The sequence below is a fragment of the Chaetodon auriga genome, chromosome 18, assembly GCF_051107435.1.
Source record: "Chaetodon auriga isolate fChaAug3 chromosome 18, fChaAug3.hap1, whole genome shotgun sequence".
Classification (NCBI taxonomy): domain Eukaryota; kingdom Metazoa; phylum Chordata; class Actinopteri; order Chaetodontiformes; family Chaetodontidae; genus Chaetodon; species Chaetodon auriga.
Genome location: NC_135091.1, coordinates 1,832,277 through 1,849,430, shown reverse-complemented (window position 1 = coordinate 1,849,430; position 17,154 = coordinate 1,832,277). Strand labels below are relative to the sequence as shown.

The following is a 17,154-nucleotide window of genomic DNA, read 5'->3' as shown; positions in this document are numbered from 1 at the left end:
GAAATAAAACAGCACTTTTAATAACAGTTTTAAGTTAATTATTCACCAAAACGCATGTCTCTCAGTACTTTCAGGAGGAAATTAGTCTGTGTATGTGAGAGTGAACAAAGAATGAAACAATTCCTCAGATTATGTCAATAGGATGTAAGACAATAACATGAAAGTAGAGGGAATTCAGAGCCATGAGGTGTGTCCAGTCTGGCCTTTAAACACCTCAGCAGCTCCAGTGTCATTCAGCAGCCCAACTTCATATCTATTTCTTGAAATTTCATCTCATTTTGCTTTGGTATTTAAAACATTGCTGAGTCATTCATGCACACCTCTGAATTGATTTGAATGTGGATTTTTCTGGCAGTTACTGAACGCAGCATTTAGTGTAACCCCACTTTTCTTTTTAAACCATCACGTGCTTTCACTGCTTCTCTTCTGTTCCTAATCATAAATATCAAATTAGATTTTATCATTTCATCAAATTATTTTCAAATTTTGTTAAAAACACTGTTTTGTTCAGTATGATGAGATTTTATTTTAGGTAAATACAAACGGTCCGATAATCAACAGCTTTGTGGAGACAGTGATGCCATTTTCCCCCACTTTTTATTTTTGTTCATTTATTTAATTTGCTGTCACATGAGCACTTTCCAGTTTTCTGTTTTCTTTTTAAATACTTGTCAGATTAAACTCTGACATCCAGAATAGCAGTGAGTAGACAGCAGCACTTGTAACCATAAAATCTGTCCCTAAAAAGATGCAGCTGGTGGATGTGGATGGTTATGACCTTTTTTTGTCTTTTGAACAAGTATTTTTACAATTTGAATTAACATGAGACGTATTCATGTTCATTATGACTCAAGTGTTACACTATTACTGCATGACACCTGAACAACCTGGACGTCCAGTCTGGACACAAGAAGGGGACGTCACATTTCTCATGTGGTGTTGCTTCGTGTAGAATAACGACAAAATCAGCTGCAAAACTTTTTTTATTATTATTTATTTCTCGTTATAATACAAAGTCATTCACCAACACTGAAATGACATTAATCCCATCTGCATAAAAAAGAAAGTTTGCTCCTAAACTGCTATAGTGTAAGAAATCACAGACAGTTTCAGCAATTAGCCCAAAACCATCAAAGACCATGAAAGCAGCGATCTGTTAGCGTCACATGTTTAAACAGTGTTACAGGAGACAGCTGGTCTAAATGTAAGTGAAACCATTGTTGGTCAGAACAGATCACCTAATAACCTTAACCTTTGTCCCATTTCGTATCCTCACTGGTCCCTTTAAATTCACCGACTCTTGAGTAGATGAGCAAACAGCCGTGCAGCCACAGAGTGACGCTTATTTCATTAATATCACAAACCTCTAATGCCCACCTCCCTGTTTTTACTGAACTACTGTTCGCCATCACAGTCCAGCAAAAACAAAATCTCATTGGTCCAAACACCTAAATCTACATTATTATTTAGTTAAGAAGCAGTTTTATGGAAAATGTGCGTTTAAGACAAAAAACAATTCAGTTTATGGAATGAAACCTGGTAATTACACAAGTCACAAGTCTGTCAAACTGAAGAAAAGCAGCATATTTTATAAACTAGGAGGAGGAAAGAAAACGCTGGCTGCTAACACTTATTACTCTGAAGGTTTGACAGTCTGTGCTACAAACAGGCAGCACATGATCTATCTGCCCACTACGGTGGCCAGCAGGGCCATTCGGATGTACATGCCGTTCTCTGCCTGACGGAAATACGCCGCCCTCGGGTCGGTGTCCACCTCCACACTGAGAGAAGAATACAAAGGAAACAAGAGAAAGTGAAACAGAGGGTAAGTTTCAGCTCATGTATGATGCACATGACTGCAGTGCTGCACAGAGTCTGTTCTCTCTGGTCACGTAGCACCATCTCAAAAACATGTGCGTCGTTATTCTGTAAAGACAGTCAGACAAACTTTATCTTTTTTGGTGCATTCAGGTGCTCATAGGACACATCTGAGACGGTGAGAGGCCACGAAGTTTCAGCTGATTCTGCGTCTGATGGTGCTGACGGGATCTTACCTGATTTCATTGACTCGGGGCAGAGGATGCATCACCACCATCTTCTTTTTGGCGACGGTCATGATGTGAGGGGTGAGGATGAACTGGCCAAAACACTGAGAGAGAAAAAAACAGATTCATGGTTACATACGCAAGTTTCTGCTTCTATATTCAGAAAAAAACGTCACAGTAAGAAAATAATTTTAATATAAGAATGAACAAAGCAAGACACAAATGTGTCAATATATATATACATACATTTAACGTTTCTGTTTAAAGTTTCATGATTTGTGATCGATTTATTTACAGGCATTCAATTAGATATTTATCTATTTGAGCATCTTATTGTATAATTATGTTTTTGTTGAGCATTAAATTCCCTAATTATTAATTAATTCAAGGATTTCATTCATATGTGGGAGTGAAAGCAGTGGATGCGATCAAACAGAGTTCACTCACAGCTTTGTACTCGTCCTCGGACGCGAACCTCTCCTTCTGGATCCTCGTCATGTAGAGGACGTCGGTCTCAGGCAGCGCTTCCTCGATACTGTCAAACTCCTCCTGCAAGCAAAAACAACCTGATTTAGTCTGAGAAAATAGCGTTTCCTGTTATTCAGGTTTGTCTGCATCTGTCGCACGACTGAACCTGTTTGATGCCCTTCGAGGCCACGTAGCTGATGATCTCTGCCGGCATGTGGAGGTTCTTGGGAGCCACGTAGCGCAGCGTGATGCGGTACTGGGTCAGCAGTTTGGCGAGGGAATGAACCGTACGGCCGTGTTTCAGATCCCCAACCATGGTTACCTGACAGGAAACATACGAAAACGTGAGATGGAAGAAATCTAAAGTAAATGAAGGACAGCTCGTTTCGTCCCCCACCGTCATGCCGTTGACCGTCCCCAGCTCCTCTCTGATGGTGAAGACGTCCAGCAGCGCCTGGGTTGGATGCTCCCCCACGCCGTCTCCAGCATTGATCACAGGCTTACGACAATGACGTGAAGCACTCTGAACACCACCGAGGGAGACACAGAAGACAAACACGTCAAAAATACTCTAAACACAAGAGTTTCACTGAGGCGATGTGTAACATTACACACAGTATCGGTTCAAATTACTGTAACTTGAGAGTATATTTATATTCATATTAAAGCCACCGGGTCGGCACCATGTGTCCGTTTTGATAACACCACTAGGGGGCGCCAAAGAGTTTAACAAATTCAACTAGAAGCCAGTACGAGCACTGCAGCGTTATCAGGCCCTTTTACTTTAGAAACACCTCCACAGAGGGGCTCTGGAGACCCACCTCTACAGCTCCAGGTGTCGGGTGTCGCAGCACCAGGACGTCGGTGTAGCAGCTCATGGTCTGGACCGAGTCGACCAGAGATTCTCCTTTTTGTGTCGAGGAGGTGGATTCGCTGAAGTTCACGACTGAGCCGCCCAGACGCTGCATGGCCGCCGCGAAGGAGCTACTGGTGCGAGTGCTGACCTCGTAGAACATGGACGCCATCACTTTACCCTGGATGGCAAAAAAGAGATTCTGAGCAGGCTCGACAAAGACAAGTTCTAAACTGCTTTCAGACAGGAGATATTTAAACTGAGGTGGTTTGTGTCCCTAAAACCAGACAGGTGTTTAACGTGCAGTAAATACTCTGGTAACCAGGTGGAGACGTCAGCGTCCAGGACGTACCTTCAGGATGTCTAAGCTTCGCTCCTTCTGAACCATCAACCGCAAAGTGTGGGCGACGTTAAAAAGGTGTGAGATCTGAAACAAACCACGAAAAAACCCAAAATGATGAGCATCAAAATGAGGTCCGGACGGTGTTTCGGCTGCTAACACAAGGCAGCGGCTCGTCCAGTGTGAGTGATGTACCTGCTCTTTGCTGAACTGCCTGACAGACAGGATGTGCTGGCCCACCAGCGGGTGCAGCAGAGGCGAGGTCTGGAAGTGGGACGCCGGTCCAGCAGGTGTGAGTCCTGATCCAGACTGAGGGGACAGCAGCCTGGACAGAGGAGGGGGGTGGCTGTAACCATCACCGGCGGCAGTGGCGGTGGCGGCGGCGGCTGGAGGGAGTGCAACCATCTCTGCAAAGAGCAAAGTGACACAATGCACAAATTATGCTTTGTTTCCTCACGATACTGCATCTATCTCTCCCACTGCATTATGGGATTTGTAGTACCTGGTGGTAGTCCGGGATCAGAGGAGCGGTGGATGCGAGGTGGCAGCAGGTAGCGGCTTTCTCCCGCCGATCGTCGCGGGCTGGGTGCTCGGGTTCGGATCAAGCCTTCTCGTGGAGGAGTCGGACGCGGGTGCTCCGGAGTCTGAACCAGAGGAAAAACACAATCAATCACACAGTGAACACAAACAACATCCACGTTTTGTGTCAGTGTTCGGTCCACTTTGAATACCCTGGGACTTTCTTTAACAGGCTCAGGAGGAAGGATCGAAGCAGTGGGCCAGGTCTTCACATCTTCACCATAACCTGGAGGCACCAACACCTGAGAGAGAGACCAAGAAACGAAGCTTTAAAACATCGAATGTGTCTGCGTGTGGGAGTATTAGTTGGAACTGGAAAGCAGGGACAGGAAGTGAACGACACAATAAATGAAGTAAAAACTCCATCCCAGTGATGAATATTCATTGTGACTCATAAAGCTGGAGTTTAACAGCACTGACCTGGCCGTCGATGTAGGCCACCTCTCCACGCAGAACCACCCGGCGGACTTTTCCCTTCACCTTCATACCCTGGAAAGGCGTCCACTTTGACTTGGTGAACTGCATGGCCTGAGGAATGACCCACTCCTGCTCCAGGTCCACCTGAAAGACACAGACAGACACACAGACAGAGACGTGGTTTTAGCATAAAATGCAGCACAGCAATCTAGACTGTCGTGTAATAAATAGACGAGTATCCGTCAGCGTGTAAAAATCACGCTCCTGTTTGTGTTTACCTCCACGTAAGTGTTCTCCTGGACGGGCAGGTTGAAGATCCTGCGTGGGTTGTCATAAAGACGCCTGACGATATCATCCAGAGTAAGAAGTCCATCGCTGACGGCGGTCAGCAGCAGCGGCAGCATCGTTTCCAGGCCGGGGTAACCTGGAGGAGGATGGTCGCCGTTCTTCTCCTCCACAGAGTGAGGAGCTAAAGACAAGACAGAACATTTCAGAGGTGAAACACTTCGACCAACAGAAGAAAAACGGGACGGTTTCTGTGCGGCTGCTGACCGTGGTCTGTGGCGAAGCAGTCAATGATGTCCAGGTTCTCCCACAGAGCCTCCATGTCCTCTCGCGTTCCCAGCATGGGTCGGACCTGTGCTCGCCCACCGCCGATCTCCGCCACGTTGTCCTCGCACAGGAAGAGGTGATGAGGCGCCACCTCGCACGTGACCTGGATGCCCTTCTGCTTCGCCGCCCGGATGATGTGGATCTGAAAAAGAGGAAGTCAGAAGTTTAATGATACTGAGAAGCGAAAACGAAAACCTGATCTCGCTTCACATCTCTGCATTTTCTATAACATGCATAAAAAAGTGTAAGATGAAAGAAGAAGCCGTGTTTTACCTCCTCCTTCTTGGCCACGTGGCAGATGTGGACCGGCCGCTGGTAGAGCTGCGCCACCATGAGGATGGCCGCCACCGTCTGCTTCTCGGCGTGAGCGACGATGGGCATCTGCTTGGGCCACTTCTCAAAGTGCTTCGTACAGAACCGACAGACAGAGTTCAGCTTTCAGTTTGCAGGCTGGAGGAGTAAAGAGTGTGAAAATACACCGTGACTCAGCCCACCTCCATCCACAGAGACACGTTGTCCATCTTCAGGGTGGAGTACGTGTCGTTCAGGTACATCTTCAGGCCGACAGCCTGGCCGGCGATGGACGGCAGGACGGCGGCGTTGTCTGAAGCAGCGCCCACATACAGGGCGTAGTCACACCGGCAGCCCGCTTTGGCCAGCTGACGATACGACGTAACACAGATTTATTTACTTCATTTGACTTCAGTTAACAGTGATTGAACATTTGAAGAACGACAAGCAAACAGCTGTTAGAAACTGTGTCACCAGTTAAAGTCATCCGTTCCGCCCTCCTGCTCACAGGCCCGGACAAACGGGACCTTACCTTCTGCACCAGGGCCAGAGTGCTGTGGTCGGTGATGGCGGGGGACGTGTTGGGCATCGCACACACCATGGTCACACCTCCTGCCAGAGCAGCTGCCGTACCGGAGGAGAAGTCCTCCTTATGTGTGGCTCCAGGCTCCCGCAGGTGAACATGAACATCGATCAGACCTGAGAATCAATCACAAAGATTTGACCACACGAGGTCTCGTCCTGGTTTGGATCATATGTGGGATTAAACTGTTACTTAAACATCTGTGGACGTAGAATATGACACGCAAAACAGACAGTAGATACTCAAAATGTCTGTGGGGAAAGAAACTCTTAGCATGAAGCTAAGCGTCTGTCCAGTCCTGTGCATTTGTGTTAGAATGATGGAGAGAAAAAGTCTTTATTTGAAAGGTTGCAAAGCGTCCACCATCAGTCAGAATGGACAGACACGTCAGGCAGTGACTCACCCGGCAGACGGACCAGAGTCTGGGACGTCATGCTGTCGATGTGAGTCTTCACCGGTGGAGTCCTGCCGATCTGACGCAGAGCCTGAAAACATCCGTTCAGATTATTTATGTTCGGTGAAAAACTAAAATCTTTCCCATCAGTGAGATGAAAAGTCTAAAACCTGGACGAAGAGCTTGGTGCACTTGATGTCGATGATGAGCGGGACGGAGTAGTCGACCGCCATGCGTCTCGTCCTGTAGCCTTTGGTGACGAAGGAGGACAGCCGGCGACCGCCGCTGTTCCTCATGGAGAGGTTGATGACCAGATCGAAGTGGTTTTCCTCCAAGTAGTTCATGATGCTGCGCTGCTTCTCTTTGGTGGGACACTCGCTGTCGTCCTCCTCAAATGGCCAGTCCACCGCGGTCACCTGACACAGGAAGCGGAAAACGAGACGACGTTTTCGACGGCGGCGGCGATATTTCTGACGCTCGTCAGTCATTTATCTTTATGTACCTGATTGATCATCTGACGTATGAACATACTTCTCTGCTTGAGGCTGCTGGTGTGATGAAATAAAAGAAAGTCTTTTTCAGTTACCTTGACTCCATGCTCGGTGTAGAAGTCTGCAGTCCCCAGGCTGGCGTACAGGTCGTAACCCAGAGACTCCAGAGCCTGCACGGTGGGCAGCAGCTCACTCTTGTTCTGTAAACACAGTGATCAATAAGATCTGATTAACACAATCAGCCGACAATAGTTCAGGAGTGATCAGCACCAGAAATGTTTCAATTGGCCTCCCTTCATTATGTTCGTTCCACCTTAAGAACACGGTCTCTTCACTTTTTTAAATTATCACAATAAAGAGAAATAATCACTTAACTGCTTTCTGAAAAGTCTGATTTATCCTCTAGTAACAAATGTAAACAGTTACGTATGAAACCTTAAACTACCAGGAACAGACTTCATTAATGCTGACGTCATCATGTCCTGCAGGTACCTTGTAGCTGCCGATGGACAGCAGGATGTTCTTTCTGGGGATCTTGAAGCCTGTGGACAGCATGGCTTTGAGGTAAGCTTCGTATCTGTTCTCCCCAAAACAGGCCACTTCACCGGTGCTGGTCATCTCCACCCCGAGCACCACGTCGGCGCCGGCCAGCCGAGAGAAGGAGAACTGAGGAACCTGGAGGACGTGAGGACGACACGACAGGCAGGGAGGCGACATGATGACTGATGGGTAACAGAGGCTGCAGTACAGACTTATGAGTTCAGTTGACTTTGCTTACCTTGACTCCCACAATCCCTTTTCCTCTCATCAGGCCCACGGGCTCCACGTCCTCCCCCATGATGGCCTGAGTTGCGAGGGCAACGAGGTCCACACCGAGAGTCTTGGATATGAAGGGGAAGGAGCGGGAGACTCGGACGTTGCACTCGATCACCTTCAGTTGGTCATCCTGGCAGAAAAAGCACAGCGTTAGATGGTCCAGCCTCTGATCCACTTCAGCCCGGCACAGCCTCCAGATCGACCCCCACCTTGGCAATCAGCTGCAGGTTGAACGGTCCGGTGACCTGCAGCTCCTGGCCGATGGCGTGGACGATCATCTTGATCCTCTCCATCGTCTTCTGATTGAGATCTTGAGGCGGCGTCACCAGCGTGGCATCGCCGGAGTGAACGCCGGCGTTCTCCACGTGCTCGGAGATCGCGATGGCCATCACGACCCCGTCACAGGCTACGGCGTCCACGTCTATTTCCTGGAAAGTAAACACACAGATCATTAAGTACAACAAATTCTCATGAAATTACAGTCTTTAAGTGATTCTGTCACTCCTTTTCTCACCTTGGCCTCCTGTATGAATTTGGAGATGACAACCGGGTGCTCCTTGGACACAGCCACGGCGTTGGTGAGGTATTTCTCCAGGTCGCGGTCACTGTAGGCGACGTTCATGGCCGCCCCGCTGAGAACATAGGAAGGACGAACCAGGCAGGGATAACCCACCGTCTCACAGAACTTCACGGCAGACTGGACAGAGGTGGGAAGAAACAGGAAACAGATGTAAAGACTTCCTGAATTCAAACGCAGAAAAAGACTCAAAAATACAAAAACCATAAACTCCATTAGAAAGACAGTGTCTTTGTCGGCTGTACCTCAGTGTCAGAGAGCTCCTTCCACTGCGGCTGGCTGATCCCGATGGTGTCCAGCATCCGGGAGAACTTGAACCTGTTCTCGGCACAGTCGATGAACTCGGGCGACGTTCCCAAAATGCGGCACAGCTGACGGTGCAGCGACATGGCGATGTTGTTGGGCAGCTGGCCACCCATAGAGAGGATCACTCCCTCTGGGTTCTCCCTCTCGTAGATATCCATCACCACCTGAGAGACGTCCAGCACAGTTACTAACCTCAAACCCGTCTTTAGAACAGAGCTCATCATGGGCTTTTTGTTGACGCTGTTATTAATCAGTGGGACAATCTTACCTCAAAGGAGATCTCATCAAAGTAGAGACGGTCACACATGTCATAGTCTGTGCTGACCGTCTCTGGGTTGTAGTTCACCATGATGGTCTTATAGCCCATCTGCAACACATGATAACATGAATAAATATTAATTTATGCATTAGGAAGACATGTCAGCAGATGGACTCTATAGAAAGATCAAACAACTATGTTTGTCATTTAAAGATCAAATAACTGGTAGCACATCCAATCAGCATTTTATTTCAATCTCAGAGATCCTTCCTTTAATTACATAATTCAGAATGAAAATGATTAATAGATATCTTGTTCTGTCATTTCAGTGGTTAACTTCATCACGTGGGACTCACCTTCCTGAGCTCCGTGATGCAGCCGACCGCGCACCAATCAAATTCCACGCTGCTGCCGATGCGGTAAACCCCGGAGCCGATCACCATGACGTGCTGGTCGTTGAAGTGCAGGTCATTCTCTGTCCCGTGATAGGTCAAGTACAGGTAGTTCGTGTGGGCGGGCCATTCGGCTGCCACTGTGTCGATCTGCTTCACCACGGGGAGGATGGACCAATCATGACGCAGCTTCCTCACTGCCAGCTCTGTGCTGTAGCAGAAAAAAAAACAAAAACACTTCAGACATCCATCGCTTTGACGTGAATGAAGACAGATGATAGGTTAGCAGTACAAAGACATCGTCTTCACAGTGTCCTCGGCTCTTGTCGTCTTTCCCACTCACCTCTGCACAGCTAACGCTATCTGCTTGTCGGAGAAGCCGAGCTGCTTGGCCTTTCGCATCACCTCTGCAGGCATGGCGCTGCCATCCTGGTGGAGAACAACGCAAACAAGAAACATGAAGAGTCAAGAGAAGACAGCTGCTGCTGCTTTTCCCAGTCAGGTACGTCTTCATCCATCTCACCTGGCTGTACGTCTCCAGCAGCTGCTCATGGTCGGCGATGTTCTTCATCTTGTGCAGGAACCAGCGGTCGATCTTGGTGAGCTCGTACAGCTGGTCCACCGTGTAGCCGGCTCGGAACGCCGCCGCCAAAACAAAGATGCGCTTATCTGTAGGCGTCTGCAACTCCTGATGGGCAGAGGGGGAAAAAATCTGAATTAATGCATTTCTCCTTAATGCAAATGAACCAGTGTTTTCTCAGCAGGACCTCCTCACACACAGTTCCCAACCTACAGGTACGACACACTGATGACGGCTGAACATGTGATCTGATATCATGTAAATAATGGACCCTGAATGACTCAAAACAGGTTCAAGGACGTAAGAATTACAGGTTTCAACATTTAAAAGTGACTTATAACACAGTAAAAACAAAAAAATACCTTTTCAGAGACAGGCTTGATGGTGTGGTCGAAGCCAACACAGTTCTCATCCACCATCCTCAGAGCTTTCTGGAAGGCCTCCTCAAAGCTGCGGCCAATAGCCATCACCTCACCTGTGGAGCAAAGCACAGGTGAAGAGCTTCTTATTGGTCTCGTTGTTGAAGGTGTGACAGTAAAATGCAGTTCAGTCGCTGCCTCTTACCGACGCTCTTCATGGAGCTGCCTATCTTGGTGGAAACCCTGAGGAACTTGCTGAGATCCCAGCGAGGCACCTTCACCACACAGTAGTCCAGACTGGGCTCAAAGTTGGCTGTTGTCGAGTTGGTCACAGAGTTCCTGCAGAAAATACATTCAAGGACTTTTATTAGTGAATCGCAGGACTGTAAGACGTGATGAGGCATGTCAATGAAATCAGCGACAATCTGTTTTTACTGGCTGATTTCCAAATCATCTGTCAAGTGAGAGACGTACACGAGCCGTGGCAGCGGGATCCCCAGCCCAAGTTTAGCGGCTACGTAGGCCAGAGGATAACCTGTGGCCTTACTGGCCAGGGCCGAACTCCTCGACAGACGGGCGTTCACCTCGATGATGTAGTACTGAAAAGCACCAACAGACGCAGGTCACAGCAGAATCTGGAGACGGAGAACATTTTCCTGGGCTTCTGGAATATTCCGCTCATACCTGTTCAGACTCGGGGTTCAGAGCGTACTGGATGTTGCACTCTCCCACAATGCCGAGGTGCCTGATGACTTTGATGGCCGTGTTCCTCAGCATGTTGTACTCGCGGTCGTTAAGCGTCTGACTGGGCGCCACCACGATGGATTCTCCGGTATGGATGCCCAGAGGGTCAATGTTCTCCATATTACACACCTGAACAAGAAGAAGGAATCAAGTCTCACACATACTGTCAATACGATAATGATGCTGATGCTACAAAAGACACCGAACAGACAAAACCTTCTGTTGTCTTTCAATCATCAGGTCCTGTTTGTCACTTCGATCGATCCAAAAAACGAGGATCACTGAGCATTAAGTGTGAAAAGCCTCCATCCAAACTCCTCTTTACTCACAGTAACACAGTTGTCGTAGGCATCACGGACCACCTCGTACTCGATCTCCTTCCAGCCTTTCAGGGACTTGTCCACCAGGACCTGGGAGGTGTGGGCGAAGGCTGAAGTCACCAGGGAGGTTAGCTCCTCTTTGTTGTTGGCAAAGCCCGATCCCAGACCGCCGAGGGCGAATGCTGATCGGACCAGAACAGGGTAGCCGAGACGTTCTGCAGCTGCCACCGCCTAGAAGTTAAACAGACACGTTCAGAAAGGTGAAGGCTGCTTTGAGGGAATGGAGGTGATGAAGCTGGGCTGCTCTTCATAAATCAACATGTCCCCTCACCTGCTCCACAGACAGCGCCGCTTCACTGGGCGCGACATGTTCGTTGATCTCCTCCATCTTCTCCACAAAGATCTTGCGGTCTTCAGTCATCTCAATGGAGGCCACCGGCGTTCCCAGAACCTTAACTTTATACTTCTCCAGGATGCCCATCTTGGTCAGCTCCACGCCGCAGTTCAGAGCCGTCTGACCACCGAAGGTGAGCAGCACGCCGTCCGGACGTTCGTTCTTAATCACCTGAGAGTGAAAAAAGTGGGGAGATGAGCAGCTTTTACTGAGAGATTTGAGCTGATAAAAGCTTTGACACACAAGTCTGAAACACATTCAAACCCCGAGAGTCAAGACAATTCATCCGCACCTGAGTGACATACTCCGGAGTGATGGGCAGGAAGTAGACTTTGTCAGCCAGGCCCTTGGAGGTCTGGACTGTGGCGATGTTGGGGTTGATCAGCACAGTCTGGATATTCTCTTCTTTGAGAGCCTTAATAGCCTGAAAAACAAAAGACAATGACATCAGCTGGAAGAAGAAACAGGTCCAATCTTGTGATCAGCTGTGTTCTCCTAAAATAACTCAATTTTACACCAGAATATCTTCATTACTCTCATCAGGTAGGTGCTCCTGACTGACCTGCGAGCCGGAGTAGTCGAACTCCCCAGCCTGTCCGATGGACAGTCCCCCGGAGCCCAGGATGAGGACCTTCCTGGGTCTGACCACCTCTTCAGGTTTCGGGGAACCCGTGTAGGTGAGGTGGTCCATTAGACGCTGCTTCACTGGGGGGGCAAAGCAAAAAAGTATCATGCAAACTTTGCAAGGAAGTCCCAAAGCAATCAAGGCATATTTCAACAGTACGGATTCAGAATGATGCTATTAAAACATCTGGAGGTGAAACGAGAGAATAAACGTTAAAAACATTGACATTAGTACCAGATCTGGTGGCGTTGCCCTCCTTGTGGTCCTTCACGGTGTCCAGGAAGACGTCAAACAGGCCGACCAGGTCTGTGGGACCGGCCATGTGCTCTGGGTGGAACTGGACACTGGACACACACCACAGCACTTTTAACCACATTGTTCATTCACATACGAGCCAACTGGACTTCGGAGTTTCATCCCTTACCTGAACAGGGGTTTGGTGTTGTGTACGATGCCCTCGTTGGTGTGATCATTGGCGTTGGTAAAGAGGACGTCCCAGTCTTTGGGCAGGGTGTCGGGGTCGACGGCGAACCCGTGGTTTTGACTGGTGATGAAGCAGCGATCTGTCCCCTTGTGGATGCACGGCTGGTTGTGGCCACGGTTACCGTACCTGAGAGACAAGATTTATTGGAGACACCCCATTATTCAGTGTCTTTTTCGGCATAAGCAGAAAACCAAAAATGCACTGTGATGACTAAAACAACATGATATTTCCAATCCGAATTATCTACAGTGAAACTTCTGGACAGAGCAAAATATCAGCCCTCAAGAAAAAGACCCTCATACTGGTTATTTGAGGTGTTTCCAGTTTAAAATGCTTTCAATGCAACCTAAAGCTTAAGGAGTTTTGTCAACAGAAATGCATTTTTATCGTATCAGCGATGAGAAAATGGAACATTTCTCTGAAAATACTGTTAAAACATTTCAGTGCACTGACTTAAAGCAGCAAACAGTTGAAACAAGCTGTTTCCAGGACACGAAAGTCCTCAAAACCCTTTCATTAATAAATTCACTTGTTAATATAATCCAGCTACACTTAGATTTGGACTTCCAGGTAGAGAAAAATACCTGCGGTTTCTTCCCTGTGAACTATCTGTGATTTCAATTTCACTCTAATCTCATGTGTGTCGACATTCTAGCAGGGAAACAGAAACATCGGCTGGCCGCTGTGACCTTCACGCCGAGCCTGATAGAGCTCCCGTCAGAGGAGTCTCAGGGGAAAGAAAGCCCCTCTAACCCCACAGATGTGGCTGTGCAGCTCAGCAGAGCGACTCGTCTTGCGTGCCGGCTTGTTTGTTCAGTCTTTTTCATAACAAGGGCGACCGGGCCGACGCTCGGCCGCTCGTGCAGGAGAGCGAAGACTGCTGAGAACAGCGAAAAACTGCAGTTCACATCACAGCGCTCCAAAGGAAAGTGTGTGTGCACCAATGTCTGAGCGTGGAGGGTTTTGAAGACCTGGCTGAGGTCAATGAGGACACATTTCTGTCTGTCGTGCTCCAGCAGAATACTCAAAATGGCAGAAAATAAAAGTCAATTTCCTAAACTTTTGAACCTTTGGATTTAAATTCTGTTTTCACTAAATGTGAGAGTTCAGTCTGAGGTACTGACTTCATCTTGAAGGTCTTCGATTCGATGACTAAAGACAGCAGCTGGTGGCCGAGGCAAATACCGAAAACCGGCTTGGGATGTTCCACGCAGACCACCTTCCTCAGGCTGTCGATGGTGGCCTGACAGAGTTGAGGGTCCCCGGGGCCGTTACTGAGGAACAAACCATCGAAATCTACACAGACAAGAAAACAGAAGTAATCAAGTTACACTCAAACTTTACAGCTGGATCCATCTCTGAGTCTCCTCCCAGAAGTCACTTCACTGAACATTGATGAGAAAACAACAGATGGTTCACTGGTAGGGGTTCTGAGCTGGAGGTCCCAGGACCCGTATGGGTTCAGACCCATGATTTTTTTTTTTTTTTTCTTTTTGGTGTGTGTGTGTGTGTGTGTGAGTTTGTGTGTGTAGTGCAATGGCAACTGCAAAATACATCTGTGGCCACAAGGTGGTACCAAACGATGTGCATGAGCGAGTGTCCCCTATCAGTAGGTGAAGGGTCAGAGAGCAGACGTCAGACAGATGATGGCAAATTAGCAATGCTAACCTTAGCAGCCATGCTAAAAACTGTTTATGAATCTGTCTACAAAGTTTTTCCGGCTGAATCAGCGTAACCTCATGTGGCAGTTTCCTTGAAACACACAGTCCCATGTTTTAGTTACGTTCTGCATGAAGGAAACTTGCCATAATGACATGTTGCAAACCACCTTAACCTCAACTGAGTTTGATGTCCCAGTCAACCGATTTGCTGCTGAATGTCTGGTAGCAGAAATGAGTGACAGACCTGCGCTGTCCAGCGGGTGGTCCCAGGGTACCACCGTAACACAGGCTCCTCTCTGAGCCAGGCAGCGGATCTGGTTGTATTTGATGCCACAGTCCACCACTGTGATCCGTAAACCACCGCTGGGGTTGAACACTCTGGGCTCCTGGAGACAATCAAAGGAGAAATGACCAGAAATTTAACAAATACACACATTAAACAAATACGTCGCCAGCTACCGGACTCAGGGTTTCCAGCCTCAGCCTCTGTGGGGTTACCTTCATGGAGACCTCCTGAACCAGGTTCCTCTGGTCCGGGTTATCAAAGGGAATACTGTCTTCAGGGGTCCCGTCCACAACCAGCTTCCCCAGCATGGTGCCCTTTTCTCTGATCTTTTTGGTCAGACGGCGGGTGTCAATGCCTGGAGTTCATGGAGATAATAGATGTGTTAAAACTTGCAGTGGAGGTCTAATTTCTTGCAAGCATCTGATTTAGTTTTTCTGACCTTGTAATCCAGGAACACCTTCCTCTTTGAGCCACTGGTCCAGTGATTTGACTGAACTCCAGTGACTGGGACTCTCAGACAGCTCGCCAATAATCAGAGCTGCAGCGTGAATCTTTGATGACTCAAACCACTGAGGAGGACAACAAAAACACAAGTTCACTTCCTTGAATTCCTTAATTCAAGACCTCTGCAGCTCTTTGGGGAGTGTTAAAGGCCATCAACGATGCCACAGAGTACTCTGCCCACCTTGCTCAGTCCAAACTCCCCCTCCTCATCCTTCGGCACACCATAGTTGCCGATTAGAGGGTAAGTGAGGGTCAGCAGCTGGCAGCGGTAGGACGGGTCAGTCAGAGCCTCGGGGTAGCCCACCATGCCAGTCTGAAACACTGAACACACAAAATATTCATCAGTACACGGTCCAGCCATGCCTTTAATACAAACTGTACATATAAGTCACTGACAGCAAAATTCAGGCAGTGTTCATGTGCCGCAATAAAACCTAAATCATTTGCTTGATATAAACTGAAGTAAAAGCCGTAATTGGCTGCATATGTTTAGATGGGCAGACAAGTGTTCATTCAAGATAAGATAAAACAGGATAACGCTTTATTAATCCCCCATAGGGGAAATTTGGGATTCACCTTTGCGGTCATTTTTAAAGCCCGATACTAGTAAGACTTTACTGCCCTTTCTGTTAGAAAACTGGGCCAGGATTACAGCATCCACACTGGAGGGACTCTGCTGTGTGCAGTTTGTCCGGCCAAACTGCGCAGAAAATTTCATCACTTTTGGTGCTGCCTTGCTCGTGGGCACACGGGCACGGATGTTAGAGCAAAGTGCGGCCGTTCATAAAATCAGTATGACCAGAACTTTAATTCGGCACACCTGCTATACGTTGAGCTGCGTGTATTAACAACAACACAGACCATTTTTTAAAGAGTAACCTTAGCTCTTCCACATACCTTCTTATCTACGCATTCACCTGCCAAACATACCGGAGATAGTTAAGGAGCAGCCAGAGTTGAAAAGAGAGTAAAATTAAGCGGCATTGAGAAGTGGAGGAGTAATGTCATGTGTACGCGCATGCCAAATGACAACGGTAAATAAGCCAACATTAAATTGACAGATTTTTGAATGGAGTTTGGCGATATGTTCCTATGGGGAAAAGGGGAACTCGGTTTGGCGCTTTACAACTCTGATCCCTGACCAACGTGGTAAATCAGGACAAGCGACATCAAATGTCCAAAAGCCCAAAATACACAGGAAACATAGGTCTAAGCTAAAGTTAGCTCTTGATGCAGGATAATTTTGTATGAGCTAGCTAAATTTGTCGGTGTGACAAATTGAAGTTAACGTTAGTAATTAGCCTGTACTTCAAAGGACTTACCAACTTCTCCCGACACTGACACATTAGCACCAAAAAGGAGGCCTTTGAACGTAGTCCCGTCCTCTAGAATCAAGGTTGCCATCTTTGTCATTTTCACTCAAACAGTTAACGCTGCCCACTGTAACCGGAAAACTGATGGATGATTCGCGGTAGTGATGAGCCCCGGTCTCCACGTGAAGCTCACGCCGCGCGAGGAGGCAGGGGATGCAAATGAGACTCCGTCAAAACTACCGATGGACACCAGATTTGACCTCCGAGCAGATCTCTGGCAGTGTCTCGGTGAATCCGGAGGAGATTAGGGAAAAATGAGACAAAAACGCGGGTTTAGATGTATTATTTTGCGGTTAGTCGGGCGGGACGATCAGTGCAAAGTGTTCCACACGCGCCGCCAGCAGTGTGGAAGTCGGCCCGTCGCATGGGCCGGCAAGTTTAACACAGTGGTGCGCTTCATT

At 47.9% G+C, this 17,154-nt stretch overlaps 1 protein-coding gene across 1 annotated transcript; it reads right to left on the bottom strand.

Moving 5' to 3' along the window:
• Window positions 1–971: 971 nt before the first annotated feature.
• Window positions 972–17,107, bottom strand: cad (carbamoyl-phosphate synthetase 2, aspartate transcarbamylase, and dihydroorotase). Its single transcript, XM_076756415.1, has 44 exons — window positions 16,703–17,107; window positions 15,562–15,701; window positions 15,316–15,445; window positions 15,089–15,231; window positions 14,835–14,976; window positions 14,054–14,225; window positions 12,870–13,055; window positions 12,680–12,789; window positions 12,383–12,525; window positions 12,113–12,244; window positions 11,758–11,991; window positions 11,436–11,657; window positions 11,047–11,235; window positions 10,837–10,961; window positions 10,568–10,701; window positions 10,366–10,478; window positions 9,947–10,111; window positions 9,767–9,852; window positions 9,388–9,634; window positions 9,041–9,139; window positions 8,712–8,936; window positions 8,404–8,586; window positions 8,099–8,317; window positions 7,852–8,019; window positions 7,566–7,748; window positions 7,169–7,273; window positions 6,753–6,998; window positions 6,592–6,673; window positions 6,138–6,304; window positions 5,809–5,973; window positions 5,588–5,719; window positions 5,255–5,456; window positions 4,981–5,171; window positions 4,706–4,846; window positions 4,438–4,527; window positions 4,209–4,350; window positions 3,902–4,113; window positions 3,719–3,793; window positions 3,335–3,547; window positions 2,911–3,036; window positions 2,680–2,835; window positions 2,493–2,594; window positions 2,055–2,149; window positions 972–1,781 (listed from the first exon to the last, which is right to left on the bottom strand). The coding sequence occupies exons 1-44, from the start codon at window positions 16,791–16,793 to the stop codon at window positions 1,682–1,684; spliced, it is 6,723 nt and encodes a 2,240-aa protein (XP_076612530.1). The 5' UTR covers window positions 16,794–17,107; the 3' UTR covers window positions 972–1,681.
• Between the last annotated feature and the right edge of the window lie 47 nt (window positions 17,108–17,154).

Bases quoted from the DNA above. Each gene is read 5' to 3' on its own strand.
- cad (XM_076756415.1), bottom strand. From the start codon at position 16,793: ATGACAAAGATGGCAACCTTGATTCTAGAGGACGGGACTACGTTCAAA. The intron at 9,853-9,946 runs GTGAGATGGATG...GTTCTCCACCAG, and splicing joins TGCTGGAGACGTACAGCCAG to GATGGCAGCGCCATGCCTGC. The intron at 5,720-5,808 runs GTGGGCTGAGTC...TTCTGTACGAAG, and splicing joins ACGTGTCTCTGTGGATGGAG to CACTTTGAGAAGTGGCCCAA.